The sequence below is a fragment of the Talpa europaea genome (genome assembly GCF_964194135.1).
Source record: "Talpa europaea genome assembly, chromosome: 10".
Taxonomy (NCBI): Eukaryota; Metazoa; Chordata; class Mammalia; order Eulipotyphla; family Talpidae; genus Talpa; species Talpa europaea.
In genome coordinates this window covers 109,065,218-109,086,869 of record NC_140077.1, presented here as the reverse complement: position 1 = coordinate 109,086,869, position 21,652 = coordinate 109,065,218, and the positions used below count along the sequence as shown (strand labels likewise).

Genomic DNA, 21,652 nt, shown 5'->3' with positions numbered 1-21,652 from the left:
AGTTCCTTTTCTTGCTGGGAAAACAACGGCCCTAGCAGAGTTGAAAACAGCTACTTCCGACTCTGTGGCACCTACGTGGTCAGGTAGACTATGGCTGTACATCCTCTGGGCCTAACAAGGGCTAGACCTTCGAGCAGAGAATTCTCTGGGTACATAAACAAGTTACATGTTTATCTTATTAAGGTGATCTGTTCCATTTGGATGAGATACAGTTTTGACACTCTCTCTAATGCTCACTGAGTTTTCAAATGATACAGCTGAGACATGTATGTATATGTTTAATTCCCTATTTGAGATATAACTTGCTGGTTATGGGTTTTCTGAGTCTGGGTGTGTACAGAGTAGAGATACAAATACCCTGAGAGTTGAGAGGATGTACATGCCATGAGGAAAGTGATCTGGCCCTTCCTCAGAAGCCCATTCAATGCATAGCTACATTCACTGTAAGTCATTTAAAAAGCTGACATTCGCATATTTGTTGTCATCAGCTAAAGTACAAGCTTTATAGACATCAGAGGGGTCAAGTCCACTATGGAGGTATTTAGTCAATGAATTAGGATTCATTGGTTTGGTGTCTGGAAAGTAAACACTGTGGTAACATAAGATGGGCTTTCCCTTTAGTATTGAACAAGTCTGCATTTTACCCTAAATTTTGGAATTACGGTAAATCTGATGGTGCTCACAGTAGAGACATAAATTGGATGATATCAAAGTTATAATCTCTTTGGCTACAAATAATGTCATCCAGCAAAGTGAAAGGCATTCTGAAGAATGGGAGAAATGATTTGCAAACCATGCATTTGATAAGGGGGTACTTTCTGGACTATACAGGGAACTTTTATAACTCAATAGTCATCAGTAAGTATAAGTCAAAACCACCACGAAATAATAGTTCAGTTTAGATGATCCCAATGTTGTTGGCCACATCCAAAGCCTCCTAGTCAGGAGCCAGTGGAACCTATGCCTTCTTCTCCCCACCAGGTCTGGCCATGGCCAGGTCAGTGTTACACAGCTTCACAGCCTGGGTGAGCTGGTGCTTGTCGGCTTTGACATCCACCATAAACGCAAGTGTGCTGTTGTCTTCTGTCTTCTTCATGGGGACTCCATGATCAGGGGAACTCGACGATGGCATAGGGGTCAAGCTTGTTTTTCCTGGGGATGATCTTCTAAGGGTATCTGGTTGCCTTTGGAGTCTCAGGGTCTTGGGCCCCATGAAGGTGGGTGACGAGCAGGTACGTGCAGATTTACTGACTTTGTGTAGGGTAAATGTTTGTCAGGCTTTTCTGCCCTTCCGCCATTAGGATTAATGATGAATCCTGCAGTCTTGAATGCATGCCGGATGGCGGACACCTGGAGTGGGGTGTGAGCATACTTAGGTGGGTTCACCTGGGCTGAGATTGGGGCTTATAAGGGCGGCATCACAGTGGGAACAGCAGAACCACCAGCAGTGAACAAGTGAGAGCAGCAGAAGAGAGAGAACGAGACCATAAGAGAACGCTGGAGAGCCCAGGAAGAGTGAAGACTCGCCGGGGGCTTGGGTGGCCTGCCAGCCTCCCACCCCCCCGCCCTGCCCCGGCACCCCTGCCTGCCTTGTACATGGTAAATCCCAACAGAAGCCTGAAAAAGCCTCTGAGGGCTCCAGGACGCCTCCTTCATCCGTCTGCTGGATCGTAGAGAACCTGTACTGTGCCTCCTGCTGCTACACTTTGCTTTGGTGATATCTTTGGGAAAAGGTGGGTTGTACATTTTTAAATGGTAAATTGTGTGGTGAGTGAATTATATCTCAATAAAGATTTTTGCAAAAATGAGATGGTTTTTAAATAATCAGTCTAGAAGTCCCCCCAAAATGTAACCATCTAAAATATATAAATTCTAGAAAATCAGAGTCCTAGATTCAATACTTTTCTCCAGGAGCTCAAAAATAAGAAAAGCTACTGGGAAAAAATTAAGTATTTTTAAATTTCAGACAGATGAGACTATACCTTTCAGACATTTTTATGCTGTTACATTCTTCAGTACCATGTATTTGAGAATGCGCTAAATAGAAAGTATTAGGAAAATATATGAAAAGAATACTTTTCTGCCAATACTTCTAAATGACTAATTCTTTTATGTCACTGGATTGAGGACTGAGCTCACGTGTGGCCTTGTGTAAGCAGAATCACAAGTAAATAGGGACAGCTGGGCCTCCCACCTTTATTTGATAACAGTTTGAAGAAAGCAAATGTGAGATGACATTAATATAAAACTAAAATACATATTTTCCATCCCTGTAGATTATTATTGAAGTCCTGCTGCTTATAACGTTTGATAGACTTCAATTTTCCATGGGGCAGTGAACAGTTTTTGCTCTGAGATGTTACTTAGTTAAACGTATCTAATTTATCAAGGAATTGTATAGAATCCATTCACTGTCTCTGACATGATCTTTGATTTATTTGGGGGCTGGAAGTGATGGGGAAGCACCTTCTTCCTCCTAAAGGAAAGCCGGCACCGCCTGTGTTGAATCGGATATTTAATAGCAAAGAACTCTGAAAAAGGTAGTATTCTCTGAAGCTTCCAACCCACACTATCTTGATTTATTAGGTACATGTGCCCTTCTAAAAAAGGTTCCCAGATACCATGATTTCATAATAAATTAAAAAGAATCTCCACCGAAAAGGGATGGTTCTTTTTGAAAAGGAAAATGTACATTTAAAAGAGCTTTCTTCTCTGTCAGCTTCAGCCTAAGGCTTCCTTTACAAATGGACAAAACTTTTTTTTTCCAATTAGTCATTTCTTCAGCACAGTGCCTCTCAAACTTAGCTGTCAAGATTACATGGGGAGCTTGTAGAAACACAGACAGCTGGGCCTCCAACCTCAGAGTTTCAGCTGGGTCCAGAGCAGGGTTCAGAATTTGCATTTCTCACACTTCCTTATTTTTCCCAGCCCAGGTGGAAGGCGGCAGGCCAGGGGCCCTGGCTCAGCACAGCGTACTTGGGACTGGCCAGGCAAAGGCTTTCCTTCCAGATGCCATCAGAAAGGAAAGGTAAATATCACCCAAAGCCCAAAACATATTTACATTCAGTATTTAAGCAACAACAACGACCACAATCTGTACCTAAAACTTCTGTCGTTCATACATACTGCTCATCTTCCAAGTCTCACACCACCCCTGCTGGGCCCACCTCAGATGCCTGCCTCCCCACCCCCAGCAATCTTGCGTGAGAACAGCCACGTCTGCCCATCAGGCCCTAGCCCGAGGTACAGAGGTTTCCACTGAAGGTTACCCATAGGAGCATGGCTAGAATTGGGAATTGGAGCTAAGACATTCCTGTTTAGAAATGTCAATTTGAAAAAGAGTCAACTCAGAAGTTGTTAGCAACTGCACTTTCTCCCATGTGGATGAGGTAAAAAGCCCATCTCAACGAGCAGAGAGAAGCAGGGCTTCTGGGACCCTCCAGTCCCTCCTGCGGTTGAGGAAAGAGGCCCTGCCGTATCCCTGTGCTCGGATTCCATCAGCCAGCTCCAAGTCTGAGTCTTCTATTAAATTCCCTTTCTTGCCTCAACAGACTGAAGAGGATTTATTTACAACCAAAAACTGTTGGCAACATCACTAAGACTGGTCATAAAGTCAATCTCCGGTCTCTTTCCTCTGCTTCGGCACCTCAGAGATTAAATTCATCTGAAAACTTCATCCTTCTCAAGTTTACCTGCTTCTAAATACCTCACAGCTGAAGTCCTATCTTTTTTTAAAAAAAAGATTATTTATGCATGCAAGAGCTGGGGTACAGGCCAGAGTTGTGGGGGGTGAGAGGATTCACCAGAGACAGAGCAGGGAACAGAACAAGTAGACTGACCAAAACACACTGCTGAGGGGAGCAGCGGGCGAGACAGAAGAGGTCTGCCTCGCCATGTGGGTTGCTCCCTGGCTGCAGAGGCTGCGGATTGCTTCATAATGCGGTGTTTAACCCCTTGCATCACCAGGGTGGCCCTGAAGTCCTATCTTACTTAGGCGATTCCTAAGCGCACATCATAGTGCATTCCAAATCCAGGGCCTGCCAGATTCCTCTACAAGAGGCAATTATAAATTATATTTCTCTCCAAGTCTAATCAGGGATAAATGAATATAATATAAATCAGAAATGACTAGAAACTCATTTCCTTCTTTGAGCATAGAAATAAGAAAACCAATAGACATGTTTCAAATTAAGGCAAGTGTATACAGTGGAATTCAGTCATAAAAAACAGAATTTTGCCATTTGTGACAATATGGACAATATGGACTTCGAGAGCATGTTATTAAGTGAAATAAATCAGAGAAAGACAAATACCGTATGATCTTTTATGTGGAATCTAAACCAACCAAACAAAAACCAATCTTACAGATAGACTAGACTGGTGGTAGGGAATTAGGGAGGGTATGGATGACAGGTAGTCAGAAGGTACACACTTCCTGTTATAAATAAAATAAGTAACAGGGACATAATGTACAAAGGTTACTATAGTTAATAATACCATATGCATATCTGAAAGGTGCTAAGAGAGAAAGCCACGATATATTGGAATGGCCATTTTGAAATAAAAATAGCAAATCATTGTGTTGTATATCTGAAACTAACATAGTGCTACAGATCAACTACATATCAATAAAAAAACTGAAATCTAAAAAAAATACAAATTCCAGACTAGCATTTTACTTACCATGGTATATACATTTCTATGTTTACTTACTATGGTATCTACATATATTCTGCATATAACAGATATATACAACATGTGATATATTAAAAATATATAAATTATATATATATATATATATATATATATATATATATATCTCCTGTGGCTCCTTAGAGAAGAGGGTACTTCTTTATGTCTGAGTCTAGCAACTTCTCTGAAAGCATAGCCAAGATGAAGCCAGTAAAATTTTGTGTCCTTTTTGGCATTATGTCACCCGTGTGGTAACATACATCTGTTTCATAAGTTTGCCAGGTGACATTACCAAGCCGGAATTTAAGAGCGACTGGGTTCTCTTTGTCTGTCTGACATGATACAACCTCTGTATTAAACTTCAGGAGCTTGGCCTCCCTCATCTGAGACCTCTGGGAGTTATCTTTAACAACTGTGCTCTCGGCAGACAGATCTGATTATTTGGCTACCTCGCTGGCGTCCTCAGAGTTTGTGGCTTTCTTTATGGTCACCAATTGCCTTAGCCCAGCTGTCAGGCACTTGACTTCCCAATTAACAACTGGAAATCTAATTGGAGTCACAGGAAGGAAGAAAACTCATATTTTCCCACATCCACAGTTAATGAAAACTTTAGCCTAGTTCCTAACTCATCTGTGTTTTTCCTCTAAGACATAAATGTCAATTTGGAAAACAATATACCTGTAGAGTCTCTCCACCGAGGTACGTTTCCATGATATTTGACTGGGCCATCTGCCCAACATTCATCGTTAAGGCGTTAAATGAATCTCAACCTGGGAAGGAAGCAGCTTAAATAGTTGACTAGCTTCCTCTTAGTTAAGTCAAGAAAAAGATGGAAAGGGCCTATATCTGGCTTCTCCTCTCAAGGAAAGAAGAGAGAAAAAAATCCTTTTATTCCTCGACTAAGTCCTTGGGTCAAAAATGAAAGAAAGAAAGAAAGAAATGTATGACAAAGCATAGATCATACTTTTTTCACCCAATTCTTCGAAAACATCCTCCCCAGCGTGACAGAAGACTATAAATGAAAATCAACAAGGCAGGAAGCCAGCAGGAACCCCATCCCCCCAACAAGGCCTGCAGCTCAGTTACAGGGTATCAGGCCAGCTCCTGACCCAGCCCAACTCACCTGGTGCTTGGGGAAATGAATTACACTCAGGCCCAGGAGGATGAGACAACTCCAGGGAGAGGGTTTCAGCAAACACCGACGAGGCCTCAACACGTGTGTCTTTCCAAGAACATGGAAATGACTCAAATGGCGACTTGGAAAAGAGCTTAGGAAGCTGTCCCCTTGCCTTCTCTTCCAAGAGCTCTGACAGACAGTGAGCGATGAGAGTGATGAAGAGTGGGCCCTTTTTAAAACTAAGAGTGAGTGAGTCCTCTTACTAGTGTGGCTTAGGAATGAAAAGACATGTTTTTAAGTCACATGCCTATTTTTAGCACTTAGTTACAAACTTCTTCAAAGTTTATCTGACCATAGTCTGAATGACCAATGTACCAAGTACAAATCGGTTACTGAACGGGTTTCACTGCCCTGGATTACTCTGAATAGACCATCGCATCCGAGGGCAAAACAAAACAAAAACCCCCAAAACAACCCAACAAAAGCCATCTTAGTCTTTAAACAAGTTTTCATTTCCATCCCACGACACAGGGCTCTTCTGGAAAAATCACCAAGCTGGATGATTGCTGGATCTCATAACCCAGGGACTCACTGTGACTCCTGGGAAGTGTCCAGACGGGCCCTGCAGTCCCCAGCTGCCATCCCCGCGCCCAGCTGTCTAACAGCCTTATTCCAGGGGGCTGTCGGAAAAGCCATGACGTATTTTTTCTGTTTTCAAGGAAAAATGTTTCATGACTTTCCCAACAGCCCTCTATTTGCGGGTTCTCATTATTATCTAGGAAATGATTTTATACTTCAGTGTCTCAAGTCACCTCATCCAAAAGGATTAAGAGCAAATGTTTTCTCAAAGAATGTCTTTTTTGAAATCTCATTTTTGTGCATTATCTTTTGGTGCCATCCCAGCCTTCTCTGCTCATCATCCTGGCAGCACAGCAAACTCTGATAGGAATTTTATCCACTAGAATCTACCGAGCAGGAGGGGATAGGAGTCACCACTGAAGAGTTAGTCACTGTCATGTGAAAGGCCACACCATGAGGGACAGACCCGAGAGCCGTGATCTCTAGGAACTGACGGGCAAAGAGCAGACAGACTAGGTCAGCGAGACCTTCTGACATGGGAGGGAAGATTCATATACACAAAAATATGTTGGCTTGAGCGTTCCCTTTGAACGCTTTGAGCTTTCAGCACAATCTTGCTCGCCTCTCATCTGCATAAAAGAAGCTGCACATTTACGGCAAAGTTGAGAAAAACGGAGCTACAACAGGGACTTAAATAATTCTATTAGTTTTATCTGTAACAAATCATGTTCCCTGAAGTTCTGGTGTGTTTTGAATTAATATTAAAAGAAAGAATTCTTAACCCCACCAACTGGCAAATACAGGAATTTCAACTGTTCTGCTATAAGTGATTCTAAGCAAAGCATTATTAATTTCTCACTCTCCAAGCTACTGGTCAACCAGAAACGCAGTCAGAATCACTAATGAAATGACAGGAAGGACTCTCCCCACTGCATGTCTTGCTTTCCCCCTCCGAGCACGGCAAGTTACTGAAAACACTTTTGATTCACATTAGCATTTTGAATGCAATTTCTAAAAACTACTTCTAGGCAATAGCAAACGTAGGATTATTCTTGATCTGACTTTCTTACCCTGTTGTGAAAGGCATACTTTGAATTTAAAAGACATTCTTTTTTCCCCTGTTCCACAGCAGGTGGGGCAGATAGAGGGCACAGGGTGGAGAAGAATGCAACACACGTAAATTTCAAATAATAACCCATTTTTTCCATACTTGATGGGCTGGAACCACATTTACATACTAATAAAAATTATTCATTCATCTTAAGAACTTAGATTAATTATTGTAACATTCCATTATGAAATTTTCTATTCATAAGATCTCGCGGCTTCTCTATTAGTAATTACTTCAAGTGCCATCTCCACTGCTTCTGAAGTTAAGAAAAATATTTTTAATGGTTCTTAAGGAATATAGTATAAATACACACCAAAAAGGCAAGGTCCTCTAGGAGGAAAGAATAGATATTTTGATCAATTAGCAGAAGTGCTTTGAATGTCATTAGAACCCATTTAAAATTACGACCGACGTCGTCTGGGAAGGCAGCCTTGTCTTCCAACAATTTGCAGTTGGTCGGAAAAAACAGGCTCTGCTTGATGAGAGAGGGGCACGGCTGACATTTGCAAACCACCTGCGGTTCAGCCCAGTCGTCTGGTCACTCCCGAACCCACCGCGCCAATGACGTGCCGGTGCAGCCGCCAGAGGAGCCGCGACCCGGGCAGGCGGCAGCCCAGCGGGCTTCCAAACGAAAGGACAGTTTCACTGGGCACCAAGGCAAGTATTGCAGAATGAATCAAATACCTGATAGTTTTATGAGCAGTTCCGACGCGGCTTTGACAGACATGTCCCGCCTGAGCGCGTTCCCCTTCGCCTCCTGGGACTTGAGGGTGTCCTCAGAGATGCCCGGGGCTGGCACCTCGGCTTCCGGGCTGAACACGTAGCTGGGCCGGGGCAGAGGGGCACCGAGGGTCTCTTCTTCCTTAGGTTCCTCTTTCACTTTAAAATTAAGAGTCATGGGCTCCTTCTGATTTGCAGCTGTCAAGAGAAGAAAAGGATTAGACACACACACACACACAGGGCAGCACCCCTCTGAGCTGCCCCACACAAACCCGCTGGGGCACAAACGCACGATCACATTGTGCTACCAGCAGAGGGACCCGGGCCGAGCCCATCCGACCCGCAACGAATAGCCCTGGGCAGGAAGGACAACCCACTGTCGCGAGTGGGACTCTGTGGGCCTCCCACTCTCCTCTTTAGGAAGGCACCTCCCCTGTGTTGGGTGTTCTCTCTGGTTCCCTGAATGTCTTTTGTGTATAAGCTCTGGGCCCCCTGACCTATCAGCACCCTCTCTGCCTAGGCCTAGTATCAAATAATGCCTGCGGGCAATTTCCTACATCATGGGAGACAAACGTGAGTCATACCACGCAGGCGATACCAAGGCAAATCCCCGGGGCCTGGGGCGGGGGTCAGGTGACCAAGAATGGGCCCAAGAGAAAGCCGCCAACTGGAGGTCCCCTGCCTTTGCCAGATGGCGATAGCCCAAGCCACGGACTCACAGACAGGGGGGCCTGCCCCTGCCGGGGCTTATCATGGCTGAGGCCCAACTCATCACCGAACCCATGCAGGTATCATTTTCTTTAAAAATGGCCTCGGGGCCTCCCCAGTGATGCAGCGGGTTAAGCACAATGCTGTGAAGCTGTCCGCAGCCTCTGCAGTGCGGGTTCGATTCCTGGCCAGCCAGGGAGATACCCACATGGCGCGGCAGACCCCTCCTGTCTCTCCTGCTGCTCCCTTCAGCAGTCCTTTTGGTCTGTCTGCCTGTTCTGCTCCCCACTCTGTCTCTGGCGAATCCTCTCACCCTCCTGTGCCTCTGGCCTGTACCCCAGCTATTGTATAAATAAAAAATAAATCTTTAAAAAAATAAAAAATAAATAAAAATGGCCTAATTTTGGATTTCCACATAGTTGCAAAGACGGCTGAGTGTTCTGTCTGCACTTGACCCAGCACCCCAATGTCCGCATTCACGTAACCATGGTTATTGGTCAGAACCCAGAGACGCACATTCGCATGACCCAAACTCCAGATTTTATTCAGATTTCACCAGTTTTCCACTACTGTCCTTTTTCCATTTTTAGCATGGTTGGCTGGTGTGGTGTGTGTGGTCAGGGCAGAGCTAAGTGATCTATTATGGGATGGATTCTGTGGTGTGGCCACACCATTCCAGACCTTCACCCACTAAGCTGCTGCCCCCAGCAGACCAGGAGGGAAGGCAAGCAACCTCCCCCACCACCATCACTCTTCACGGGCCTCCTGCTCCCACTTAAAGGGCCAGGTGGTAGGAGCCTGAGGTCAGTTATACTGGGTGGTCTTTCGAGAAAGAGGACACCCTAGTTCTGAGCTCTTAGTAACGATTTTTAGAATGAGTCTCAAACCCTTTCTCACCTAACAAATAAAAGGATGAAAATAAATCCCCAAAGCAAACACCCGTCACCCTTCCCCACCTGCTCCTATTCAATACACAGCACCAGGTCCTGTCTGTCCACCGCATGTCCCTCTGAGAATGGACATTCTGGAATCACAAGTTCACACAGACCAGCATATTTGCAAGCTGGACCTCAGAGGGCTAAACTGACATTTGAAAGTGTGACTATCAAAAGGAGGAAAAGCCAGGGCTAGAATCCAGGCCCACAAGCTGCTCACCTGTGTATGTCCCCAACTCCCCACCCCTCCACCTCTGGTCCTTGAGTTATAGCAACCCTGAGATGTAACTTGACCTTCAAGTCTTCCTAAGATACCACCCTCTCAACAAAGTCTGCCCTGATCACCTAGTTCAAAATTGCAACTTCCCACCCCAAATACACACAGTACACTCAATCTCTCCCCCTACTCTGATCCTCCTTGTTTTCCAAAATATTTATCACCTCATACCATACTGCTATGGACTGAATTCTGCACAATCCCCTAAATTTACGTTTTGAAGCCCTATCCCCTTTATGATCGCACCTGGAGATAAGGAAGTCACTAAAGTTAAATGAGGTCATCTGATGGGATCCTAATGCAACATGATTGCTGTCCTTGGAAGAAGAGAGACACCAGGATGTGTACACACAGAGAAAAGACCATGTGCAGACACAGCAAAAAGGTCTCAGGAGAAACCCTACCTGCCAACAGCTTGATCTTGAACTTCCAGCCTCCAAAAGGGGGAGAAATAAATTTCTGTTGTTTAAGTCACCAATTCTGTGGTATTTTGGTAGAGCAGCTCCAGTAGAAGAATCATTTACTATGTAATTCTATTATGTTAACCATTATGGTCTGTTCCTCCAACTTAAGGGTAGACTTCATGAAGGCAATGATCCTTAACACTGGTGCATCTCAAGTGCGTAGAACAGTGCCTGGCACACAGTAGGTGCTCAGGATTTTTTTGTTGACTGACTCAAATTTTTGATGACTGATTATAAATTATAAATGAATCAAAGTAAATCAAAAGCACTGACCTCCACATTGCCTGTGGTAAACAAAAGCCAAGAACCTCCAAATATGCCACCAAAGGTAATCAAAAGAGCCTTCCATAGCTTTTATCATTAGACTGGGGATAAGTCCTTAGAGACAAAACTAAAAGCTTTTTTATCGAGACTTGGCATTTACAGGGGTGTCTTTGAAGAACCACTTGGACTCTGGTATTACTAAGGAGGAGGCCAGGAAATCTCAAGGAAAGTGCTTAAAATCTAGTGACAGGCATCTAGACCCAAGGGAACAAGGACAGTCTCTAAAACAACCCTCAAGTTGTGCTTCCACCTCTACCAGGAGGGAACTCCTACCAGGTTTTTTCTGGGCGGGCTTCTCCCCTCTCGACCACTTCCTGAGGGGCTGGTGGGTGCCTCCTTTAAAACTTGCTCTTGCCTTAAACCTTTCACACAGAATGCTCCTTAAAATCTCTTCCCAGTGCATACTCATTAGTCACAACAGAGTAATTAAACGAGGTGGTATCTATTAAGGCTGCAACTTGGATTCTTTAGGAAGGAGTAATATAAACTAATGGTTACATATTTTCAAAATTGCTTCAGTGCTGTATCTGTTATTTTTAAGATTTTTTAAAAATCTAAGGTGAGGCTAGGAAAGAGATAAGAAACGGTGGAGGCCCTAGCAGCAAATCCCAGCTTCTGGAGAGGACCACCATTACACAGATGCTCTCTGAAGCTGTGAGTATCTTGCAGGAGCACTGGACAGAATACATGCTGAATGGGACCTAAGGGGGAAAAAGATATCTAGCATTGTTTGTACAACCCTGATTTAACAGGACTTCAGTAAGACACTAAGAAACAATAGGCAAGCTGGATGTTGCTGGATTATACATGTGATACCTGGGGCTCACTTAGGCAATATTAATGGCCTAAAACTAGCAACGCATTGGGAAAATGTAAATAAAATAAATGGCATATCAGAAAAATGTGTGGGAAATACCTGCTTCCCAAGTTTTAATTTCCCAGCCTTTAAGTCTAAATAGAAGAGGTAAAAATAGAAATATGAAGGATATCCTGCTTTCTTTCAATGACCAGAAATATTTACACTGAGATTAGTACCTAAAACCTATATTTTAAAATTAATATGACTCAATAATAGCCATTGTTTTTTTATTATCTTAAAAAAAAATCCATTCTCTTTCTACAGAGAAAAAGAGAACGGAATTAAAGATGTTTTCTTTTTTCTTTGGGGAAGTTGTTAAGAGAAAAGCAATAATTTATGGCTCACTGCAGTCTTGACTTCATTCTTACTACGAACCAAGACTTGTGCCCAAGTGGAGGATCACTGTTGCACAGCACCTGCTTGGACTTCTGTTTATGTACCTTAAAGTTTCCAGATACTTCGCTTTTGATGCACTGAGGAAACCCAAGAGGCCCCTCTCTTCACTGTTTGCTACAGACATTTTAGCTGAGCCACTCTGAGTTATAAATGAGTCTATCTGTAAGCTCATGCCCTCAATGGAGTCAGGCTGCCATTTCAAGGAACAAACTGGCTTTTGAGGACTTATAAAGGATTCGAGATAAAGGTTAATGTGGACAAGGAAGAGGAAGACACTGGGATAAAGTTATTCCACGGTTCCAATTCTACAGTCAGGCGTCACTGAGGTAACGTGTCACTGAGAGATTTTGTTGTGGGATCGCCAGTGTGGGCGCTCACATAAACTCAGAGGGCCGAGCCCACTGCCCGCCTCGGCTGGGTGGTGTAGCTCACGGGATCAGCCCCCGTCACTGACCAAGACGTTGTTCAGTAACACGTGACTGGAATAGGCAGGATTCCTGAGCTGTAAGAGGAACCCTTCTTCACAGCAAGGAGGCATTAGTTCCCATGGACACTCCTTTCCAGCGACCTACCTCACCTTGAGGAAAATTCTATGCAATTCCCTTACATTGAACAAATTGTTATTTTTTTCCCAATAATGCATACAACCAGCGTTTTGAATCAATCCTTCTGTCAGCCATAGGAGACTGATATTAGTACTAATTTCATTTATAAGTGAAGAAATGAAGGTTCCAAGAGGTTAACAGACTGACCTCCTCTTGCCCCCATTACAGAAACCCTAGACTTCAGGGTTTCTGGCTGAGAATGCGCCCCAGGTCTTTCCTTACTCTGCAAGTGTCTGAAGGATCCGCACCTCAGCTTTGGAAGACACATGGCATGGTGTGAATTAAGCATATAGCGAGAAAGAGGGTGGTGGGGTAGAAGCTGACAGTCTGGGATGTTTTCGTGTAGGAAAAGAACTTGGTGAATATTTGACCGAGAGGGTGGAAGACAGGGCTCTAACAAAACTGCTGCTGTTCTAGTTGTGGGTTCCCGCTGGTGAAGGAAAATGATGCTTTCCTTGAACATAAAATCTGCTGGTTTCGTGAATGCTGAATTGCTGCATGAGGAAGCTAGGCCCTTGAGACTTTTACTTACTTCCTCACCCCAAAGCAGAGCCAGAAACTCAGGCCTGGAAGAAGTCACCAGATCAGTGACTTTTCATTGTTCCAAGGAACCCCAACATAACCTTCGGGGGTTCCAACAGCTATTAGTTTCAATTTTAAAACTTCAAGATTATTTTTAAAGTGACTTGAAATTTCACTTTAAAACGTGCACCCTTTACTGTGTTTTATATATATAATGTCAGCTCGCTGGAGACCACAACTTAATTCAGCTTTATGTATTGCTAGCAAGGCAGGTGCACCTGCTGTCGCCAGGGGTGGTGGAGCTCTAGTTATGTGTCATTAATAAGGAAGTGGTTGGCTGTGCACTGAGCTTTCAGCAAATTCAGGCCTAAGCATGTGTGTCTATGCAATGCTGTACGATGGTAGTCGTACCAGTGTCGATATGCGGGGGCCTTAAATCAGGCTTACTGAACCTTGTCACCACTGACATTCTGGGCTGGGTCATCTACAAGCCAGTGCATGGCAAGGTGTTTAAGAGCATCCCTGGCCTCCAAACACGCAATGCCAATAGCACTCAATTTCCAGTGGTGAAAACAAAAATTTCTTCAGACATTGCTGGGAGCGACTCTGGTGAGAAGCACTGCCTTATTAATGCCAACGGTAGGTTGACAGGTCATCTGCTCTGGTGAAGCTTCTGATCATAGCTGACAGACAGATGGGGAGCTCTACTGGGCTCTATCGTTTACTGCATCTTTACCTGATTTCATTTACCTGACCCTCAACAGCACTCTTTGAGGATGGTGCAACATCCCTTTGCAGATGAATTTCCAAAGAGCAGTTAACTAAGTAAAACCAAGTCATTAATACATAATTATAGGTGGTTTGGGTGCATATGGAAAGTTCTGGAGGTTTCTCTTCTGCCATGGATTATGATATTAGTGAAGGAATATAATAAGGAGTATTGCCAACTTTGAAGCAAATGCTTTAAATCATTGCACCCTTCTTTCAAGCCTCGGAATAAATTTAATTGACGGGATCTGTTAAAGATTTTAAGGTGAATTGTTAAAGTTCTGCTCTCCTTTGCCACAACATCCATGTGCAAATGGCATTTCTTGAAACTGCAATCAGCAAAACAAGGTAGAAACATACTAGGTGCTTATACTGCTGTAAGACCTCACCCCAACAAACCACTAACTTCATGCCTTGTTGCTTCTCAAAGAGCAGATTTTTTCTAATTGTTGGACTTTTAAAATAAATAAATGTAATAAATATGAACTTCAAAGCTATAGCAAAAATACATATTCATGGTGTTTTACATATTGTGTCTGCACTTAAAATTTTGTTGGAAAAAATGAGTTTACTGTTTAAAAAACAAATAAAAACTGAAACTGTTTTCTAATAAGGAAACAGAGGCTCAAATGATGATATAACCTTTAAAAATCACACATCTAATGAACGCAATTTTCCAGATTGCAAATCAGTGCTGCTATAACTACTTAAGTTCCCCTGTAAATATATATTAGTATGTGCGATCTGGTTGAGGACCTGGGATTTTTTGATGCATTTTGTGTATGAAAAAACAAACTCCCTTCTGAAATCAAAAGAAAGCCAAGATTTAATTGAAGAACAATGATAGCAGAGTATTACTTTTAGATGTTAAGCATATTATATTCAAATAGAATGTTTAAATCACTAGCCAAATATTTCTAAAACTTGCTCCTAATAAAGTAAACTACTTAATTTGTCTTTAGTGGTTTTATAATTAGTGTTTAGTGAAGTTTTAACCGTCTCGTATTTCTCATTAGCCTCCACCTGAGCTAATCCTTGGCTACACTGCAGGGTCTCTGTCCCCAAAGTAACACCACACAGGTTTCCTATGACAGCTATGACGACTGTAGACACAGTGACAGGCGCAAGGTCAAGGGCAACCCTGGTGATCATTGCCTAAAGAACTTTAAAATAAATAAATAAGGTTTTCCTCTGCAAACTAAGCTATTAAAACCAACATATAATGAGCAAAAGTAACATCTACAGTAATCTGTTTAACAGACAGGATATCTCCCTTGTCAAAAGCAGGAAGGACAAGTTCTGGAAAACCAATCAAGCCCTGAGTAAATGTGAAGGAGAGCTGGTTTTTAAATTCATACTATTAACACATCCAAAGAATGAAATGCATGAACAGCAGTGAAGTGATTTGCATGTATGAACAGCCTGAAGTGATTTGAGCCTAGAGAAAAAGAAAACCTAAAGATTGGATAATATATTTCCAACACTTTTCAGGGAACTTGATGACCATCTGCCCCAAGTGACATCTCCTCCTGACTGTTACACTTGTCATGTTTAATTACTATGCTGGCATTCTGGTTTATCCACCGCATGGTTAATGATTTTTGTCGCTGAGACTCTGCAGGCTCAGGCTGTGGTTCACTGCAGTTCCAAGGACGCCCCTCCCCAGGGACCACCAACTGCAACGTGACTTTGCAAGAGGTGGAATCCACGTTCCCAGTTTTGGAATCTGGGCCGGAGTTGTAGCTGACTCTGGTCAACAGAAGGTGGTGGAGGTGAGGCTGGGCCGGTTCTGAGCCTGGTCTCGGGAGGCCCGATACCCTTCCTCGCTCTCCTTTGGAAGGCTGGGCAGCTACCATGGGGATGGCCAGGGCCGGCCCACCGAAGGAGGAGAGCTCCTGGGCCCCAGAGACAGCCCCCCAGCTAAGTGCATCCTAGACCAGCTAATCCCCAGGGCCTGGCAATGGACACTAGGAAGATGAGTCAGCCTGAGAGACACCAAAGAGAAGACCCCAGCTGAGCCACGCCCAGGTGGCTAATCCACAGAACACAGGCCAAGTGAGCTGCTATACTGTGGAACACTCTGTCACTCCCCATGTGATAGAATCCTGGGCCTACGAGCTGAGGCCTTGTAACATGGGAAAGGAGACAATGCAAGACCCTCACACTCTTCGAAGCCCCCTTGGAACAGCCTGCTTCCTTTCTACAGACCACTGCTGTGTGAGGGAGCTGAGGTGAATTTGCAAATCTTTTCTAAGGGAAATAATACCAGCACTTCTGAAAATCTGACTCCTACGATATGAAAATGGGAGATCATTCTTACAATCCATCCGGGAAGGCACTGTGGATGGTGCAAAGATAAAGATGTTATAAAAGAAACTTTATGTCCCCCCACAGCAACTTGAAATATAGTTGAAGAGGCAAGACTAATACACAAACAACGGGATGAATTATGCAATGCTGCAAGCACCGACTTAGGTGGTAAAGACTCCAACTATCACTGGAATTCCCTGTGAGGGGGGTGTAGTGAGATGAAAATAACAAGAAAAGGTTTTACTGACTAAGTGGGACCTGCTCGGCAGGACAGCTGGCCTCGGCACGGACCAGACAGTAGCCGGAGGACATCACAGGGATGGGGCCCAGTGTTCTTAGAAATTCTCTACAGAGATACAGAAACATGGCAGGTGGTGGGTGCGCGAGAGTTGTTCTTTTAGTTTTAATAACGCTATTATTCTTTTTAGAAAAGTTCTACTTTTACTCATTTTACCTTAGATGAGGAAGTTTAACTCTGTTTAAACTCTGCAGTTTAAATGAGCAGTCCCCTGGGACCGCATGACAGGAGGCTGAGAATGGCCAGGTGAGGCGGGATCTAGCTGAGTGGGAATATGGTTCCTCAGGAGAAAGGAGCCAAGCACGAGGTGCCTGGGTATCTGTAGAGAGCCCATCCAAACCCCGTCCAGAGAGACTGCTGGAGGCGGTCGGAGGTGGAGAAGACGCTGGCTAGGGTGGGAGTGGAGTGGGAGGCCATCTAGATGAGGGGGTAGCAGGGGAAGGCTGCACAAGCAGGGATAGATTGTAGATCTCTTTTGTAGACACTGAAAATGTATCCAGATCAGTGACTGAGTTAGCATGCATTAGGGATGATGCCATGGTTTGAAGCCAAGGAAAATAAACAGTGAAGCAGACGGAGGTCAAAAGACAGTTCCCTCAACTGAGAAAAAAAATTAGGTAATAGCTAATTAAGTGGTCACGAGCCAAGGCTTTGCAGTGAGACAGAGCTGAAGCTTCACTCTGGCCCTTGCAGCCGAAATCTTTTAAGCCTCAGCTTCCTCATCTATAAAATAGGCTTATATTATTGACCTCATCGGCGATTGGGAGACTTAAGTGAGAAATTACTGAAGTCCTTGGCACAGTGCCTGGTTCACTGGAAACACATTTACTTACTCATAAGCTCCTAATAATAATAGTGGAAGCAGTTACAACACCAGTAAACACAAGACTAGACACTTCCGAGAGAAGGAAGAAAATGACTAGGAACCAGTTTTGCAGAAACACAGGTCTTCATAAATTTTCCCAAGGCCTATCAAGATGCAAAATTATTCCGGGGTTGTGTGTGTGTGTGTGGGGGGGGGGGTGGATGGAAGCAATTCTAGAACTGGGCATACTTGCTCCAGCATAGCCAGGAAAGAAAGATGTGGATTCCTGTTGCCACCTTTTTACAGTTATTCATGCAGTGTCGGTTTATTCGCCTACAAGTTTGCTACAAAACAAAGTATTTGGAAACACGCTGGACACAATACAGTTCTATGAAATTATAAACTGGCCAGACTGTGTCCACTCTGTTTGTACGAGGTAATTTTCAAGAAACCGGGAAGTAGTCATGCAACTTCCAGTGCTGTTTAACACAGACCATTCAGAGAACAGCTCACTCCAGGCCACAACTCAGTTCACAAGCAGGGACAGAGAACACAGTCAAGTTCAGGTTTTGCTGTTTCCTTTTTTTGTGATTTGGGGTACAGGCAGTGGGGAAGGGGAATCACAGGAACCAGGTCCCCTGGGTTACAATCCCAGTTTTGTCATCCCTTATGTAAACTTAGGCAACTCTTTTAACCTCTGTTTCTCAGTTTTCAGCTGTAAAATGGGAATGCAGGCTTCCCTCATGAGCCAAAAGTAGAGTGTTTCTATGAAAACTCTGTTAAGGTGAAATGGCTGAAAGTGAAGAAGCTTATACGGGTAAGATTTTAATTATTCTCAGACCCCATATAATCAACCACATCATTCCACATAACACATTAAACCTCAAATAATACAAATAGACATTAAAAGCAGGAATGTTGTGGTAAACACACAATTTGTATAAAGCAGTTCCTGGGGAAGGATCTTGGAGGGGCTACTTTCACTACTTGGGGTGCTGCTCCTTCTTGGGGTGCTGCTCCTTCGCTGCTGCCAAATCAACGTTAGACTTGTGCTTTTCCCATTTTATCATAAAAGCAGCAATCCCCTTTAGATTTCTTTCTGTCAGCAAAAGCAGATCTGAATGTAAGTCTTCTGCAAAACAGAAATGGCATAAAGCAAACCTCTGAAAAGCGGGGGATACCTGTGCTAGTACTAGCTTCCTACAGAGCCGTGACGAACGTCACGTGAACTCCATGGCTTGGAGTGACTGCACCACAGAAATGGCTGTTGAGGAGAAATAATGAGCAATGAGCACATGTCTCCAAGTCTCCATCCCAGGACATTTCGGCACGCACATGTGTGGGTAACTCTGGGCCCCACTTTCTTGTAATGCCACCTGCTCCCTTTCATGACTCAGTCAGTCCTCATGTCATGGAGCAGCAAGTGGTTGAAAACAGGAAAGAGTCACACTCTGCCTCTCAGATGAATCACCACCAGGTTGAATAAAATCCAGGGCTGCGAGGGGCACTGAGGCTGCCCGCACATAAGACTCCTCAGGGCAGCCGCTCACTGCAGGGGTTCTAGTCACATGACCAGTGTGCTCCTGCCACAAGAAAAGCAGGACAGGGTTAAAAAGCAGGGGCCAGTTGAAGCTGCAAAGGCAGGCTGTTGCAGATAAGCCTTCCAGGGATGTGCACAGAGGCAAGGAGCGTGGGTGAGCCCCGGGTTACGTAAGGCCTGGCGAGGCACTGGGAAGGCACGGGATCACAGAAAGGCTTGTGGGTTAAGAGATTTTATAAAAAATCACCGTGCGGGAGGGACCCCCTGGTTAGCTGGGCCTCTCCGATCCGCCCCCTGTAGCAGCAGACAGAACAGATGCCTTTCAGAAACCAACGGCACTGTACCGACAGATACATCAAGTTGGTGAAAGACATGGAACAAAGGCCGATGGGAAACTGCAAGATAAGAAGGCACAAGCACACTGACCGGCTCCTCTTTATTCATCCGCCAGAACCAAGAAAACCTTTGCTGTTTTATGGCTGAGTTCCTAGCACATCAGGCTTGGGAGCCGCTGCTTTAAAAAGTCCATCTCTCCTGGTTAAAATGTTGGCCTCCATCTTATGAAATTAATATAATGTGGGAGACGGTATAAAAGGGTTTTTTTTTTTTTTTGCCAGTTTTCAAATTAAAAATAGTTGCAATGACTTATATCTTTTATTTTCGCAAAACAGGGACATAAAGCTATTCTCAGCCAACAGCTGAGGAGCCAAGTTTCTGTCAACTGCTTGGTTATAATGTGGAGAGTTAGAATTAAATTTTCTATCTTAAAAAGTGCTGCTTTCAGAAAGAGAGAAAAATGAAAGGCCATGCGAGGCAACTTTTAATTGAGTTTCTACTGGTAACACTCCCAGACCCTTGATGCTCTGGAGGAGTCCTAGAAATTTCTTGTTCTAACTGGAGAACATTGAGGTGCATTTTCTTTAATCTCTTGTCTCGCGGCCCGACAAGAAAAAAGGGGGGGTCAGTAGCCATGACTCACTCAGGCTTCTGTTCACGCCAACCTCAACCTGCGCTGAATGTCTAAGCCCGTCTCTCACACCAGGCCCCTCCTCAGGGATAGAAAACAAGGAAAGAGATCTGTAATGGGGAAAACGCTGTAGCAGGTACCAAGTTCATATTCCAAGTCAGTGGAATATGACTTGGCTGCGCCCTTAATTATTCAAGAATTTCCCAAAAAATGCCCGTATCTAGGCTCTGGACAAACGAAGCCATGGCTTCTGGGCACGGGACGGACCCAGGCTTTTGAAGAAACTAATGTGCAGCCAAAGTTAGAAGTCCCGCTGGAAAAGGGGAACACAGCACAGAAGAGCAGACACTTAGGGGTTCTGGGGGACCAACGCAGCTCCCAAAAACCACCTCCAGTATCTGAGCCCTGAATGACCGGTGTAGCAAATTCATGCAGCCGCAGGCTTTTGAGGCCCACCCCCAGGCCAACACCTTGAGCAAAGTTTACAGGATTGTTATTCCATCACCCAGAAAGCCAGCAGCAAGACTGCCCCAACCTTCCCCGAATCGAGCGTCGGTTCTGTATTAACTCTGAAGGACTGAGGAATGTCAAGTGTGGGTTCGGGCAGAGGAAGACTTGCTGGTTCAGAGAAGGGGTTTGCTTTCACCCTCACTTACACCAGGGAACCTCACGGTGGCTGTGGGTGGGTATAGATTTCGAGTCCTTTCAAAACCACATTCTGCCAGCGATTTTAATTCCACTGGGTTCCACTAAGTCATCTTTATGCTTAGTTTTAGTTGAAGGAGCAAAAAAGCCTCCCCTTAATAAGCAAGCAAGAAAGAAGCAAGTGTTTGCCGTCTCTCTTTTGGAAACAAGTAGGTACGGACACGCTTGAATTTGTCACTGTGCTCCAGCTTTGCAGACAGCGATGTGGCTGGCACGGAGACCCACAGACTCGGTGCCACCAACAGCTGCACCCTCCCGCCCCAGCAGGTGCACGCACAGAGTCCAGCTCAAAAATTTGTCTCGAGAACAATGGCGCCGTTATGACACCGAGGGACCAGACCCCAGGCTAACCGAGGCTTCACTGTATTTGACAATGGGAAGGGCCAGCAGCTCAGCTGCAGCTCCCCGGGATTTGGCCTTTGGGTCCTGGAATCACAGCCACAGACACAGCCAGGTACAGCACCCCAGTGACAGCAGCCATCAATTACAGGGCCCGACCAACCAGAGTTAGTGGAATGAAGAAAAAAAAAAAAAAAAAGCCCTCCAGAAAATGTATTCCTTTCCTTTTGACATATCTTCTCTTCCCGTGGGCTGCATTGCCACAGTCACCAAGTTTACATTTACATCCAAATATGCTCACACAAAAAAAATTACCGATGCATCTCACTCCCCGGTGACTTTATAACAGGTTGCTAGGTAACAGTGCATACAAGTCAGGTTTCAGGACCTCTAGTAAGCCACCATAAAATAGCTGCATGGGCCTTTTGCATAAATAGTGTGCATTTGTTATCTGTTTTCTTATGCCCATTGATCAGTCAGTAAACACTCAGACTGCCAAACCGTAAACAAGCCCGCGTCAATAGCTTCCTGAGAAAACAGATCACACTATAAAGCTCTGGTGCAGAATTTCACCCCCGCCCCCACCCCCACCAACTGGCTTCTCCTCTGCA

General features: G+C 44.4%; 1 protein-coding gene across 1 annotated transcript in view; it reads right to left on the bottom strand.

Moving 5' to 3' along the window:
• The window catches only part of ZNF827 (zinc finger protein 827), a gene marked incomplete at its 3' end in the record, with an annotated part of 150,832 nt that overhangs the window by 80,353 nt on the left and 48,827 nt on the right, over positions 1-21,652 (bottom strand). Inside the window, exon 5 of the mRNA XM_084245844.1 lies at positions 8,184-8,417. Within this exon, the coding sequence (XP_084101970.1) occupies positions 8,184-8,417 (234 nt within the window). The remainder of the gene's footprint in view (positions 1-8,183; positions 8,418-21,652) is intronic.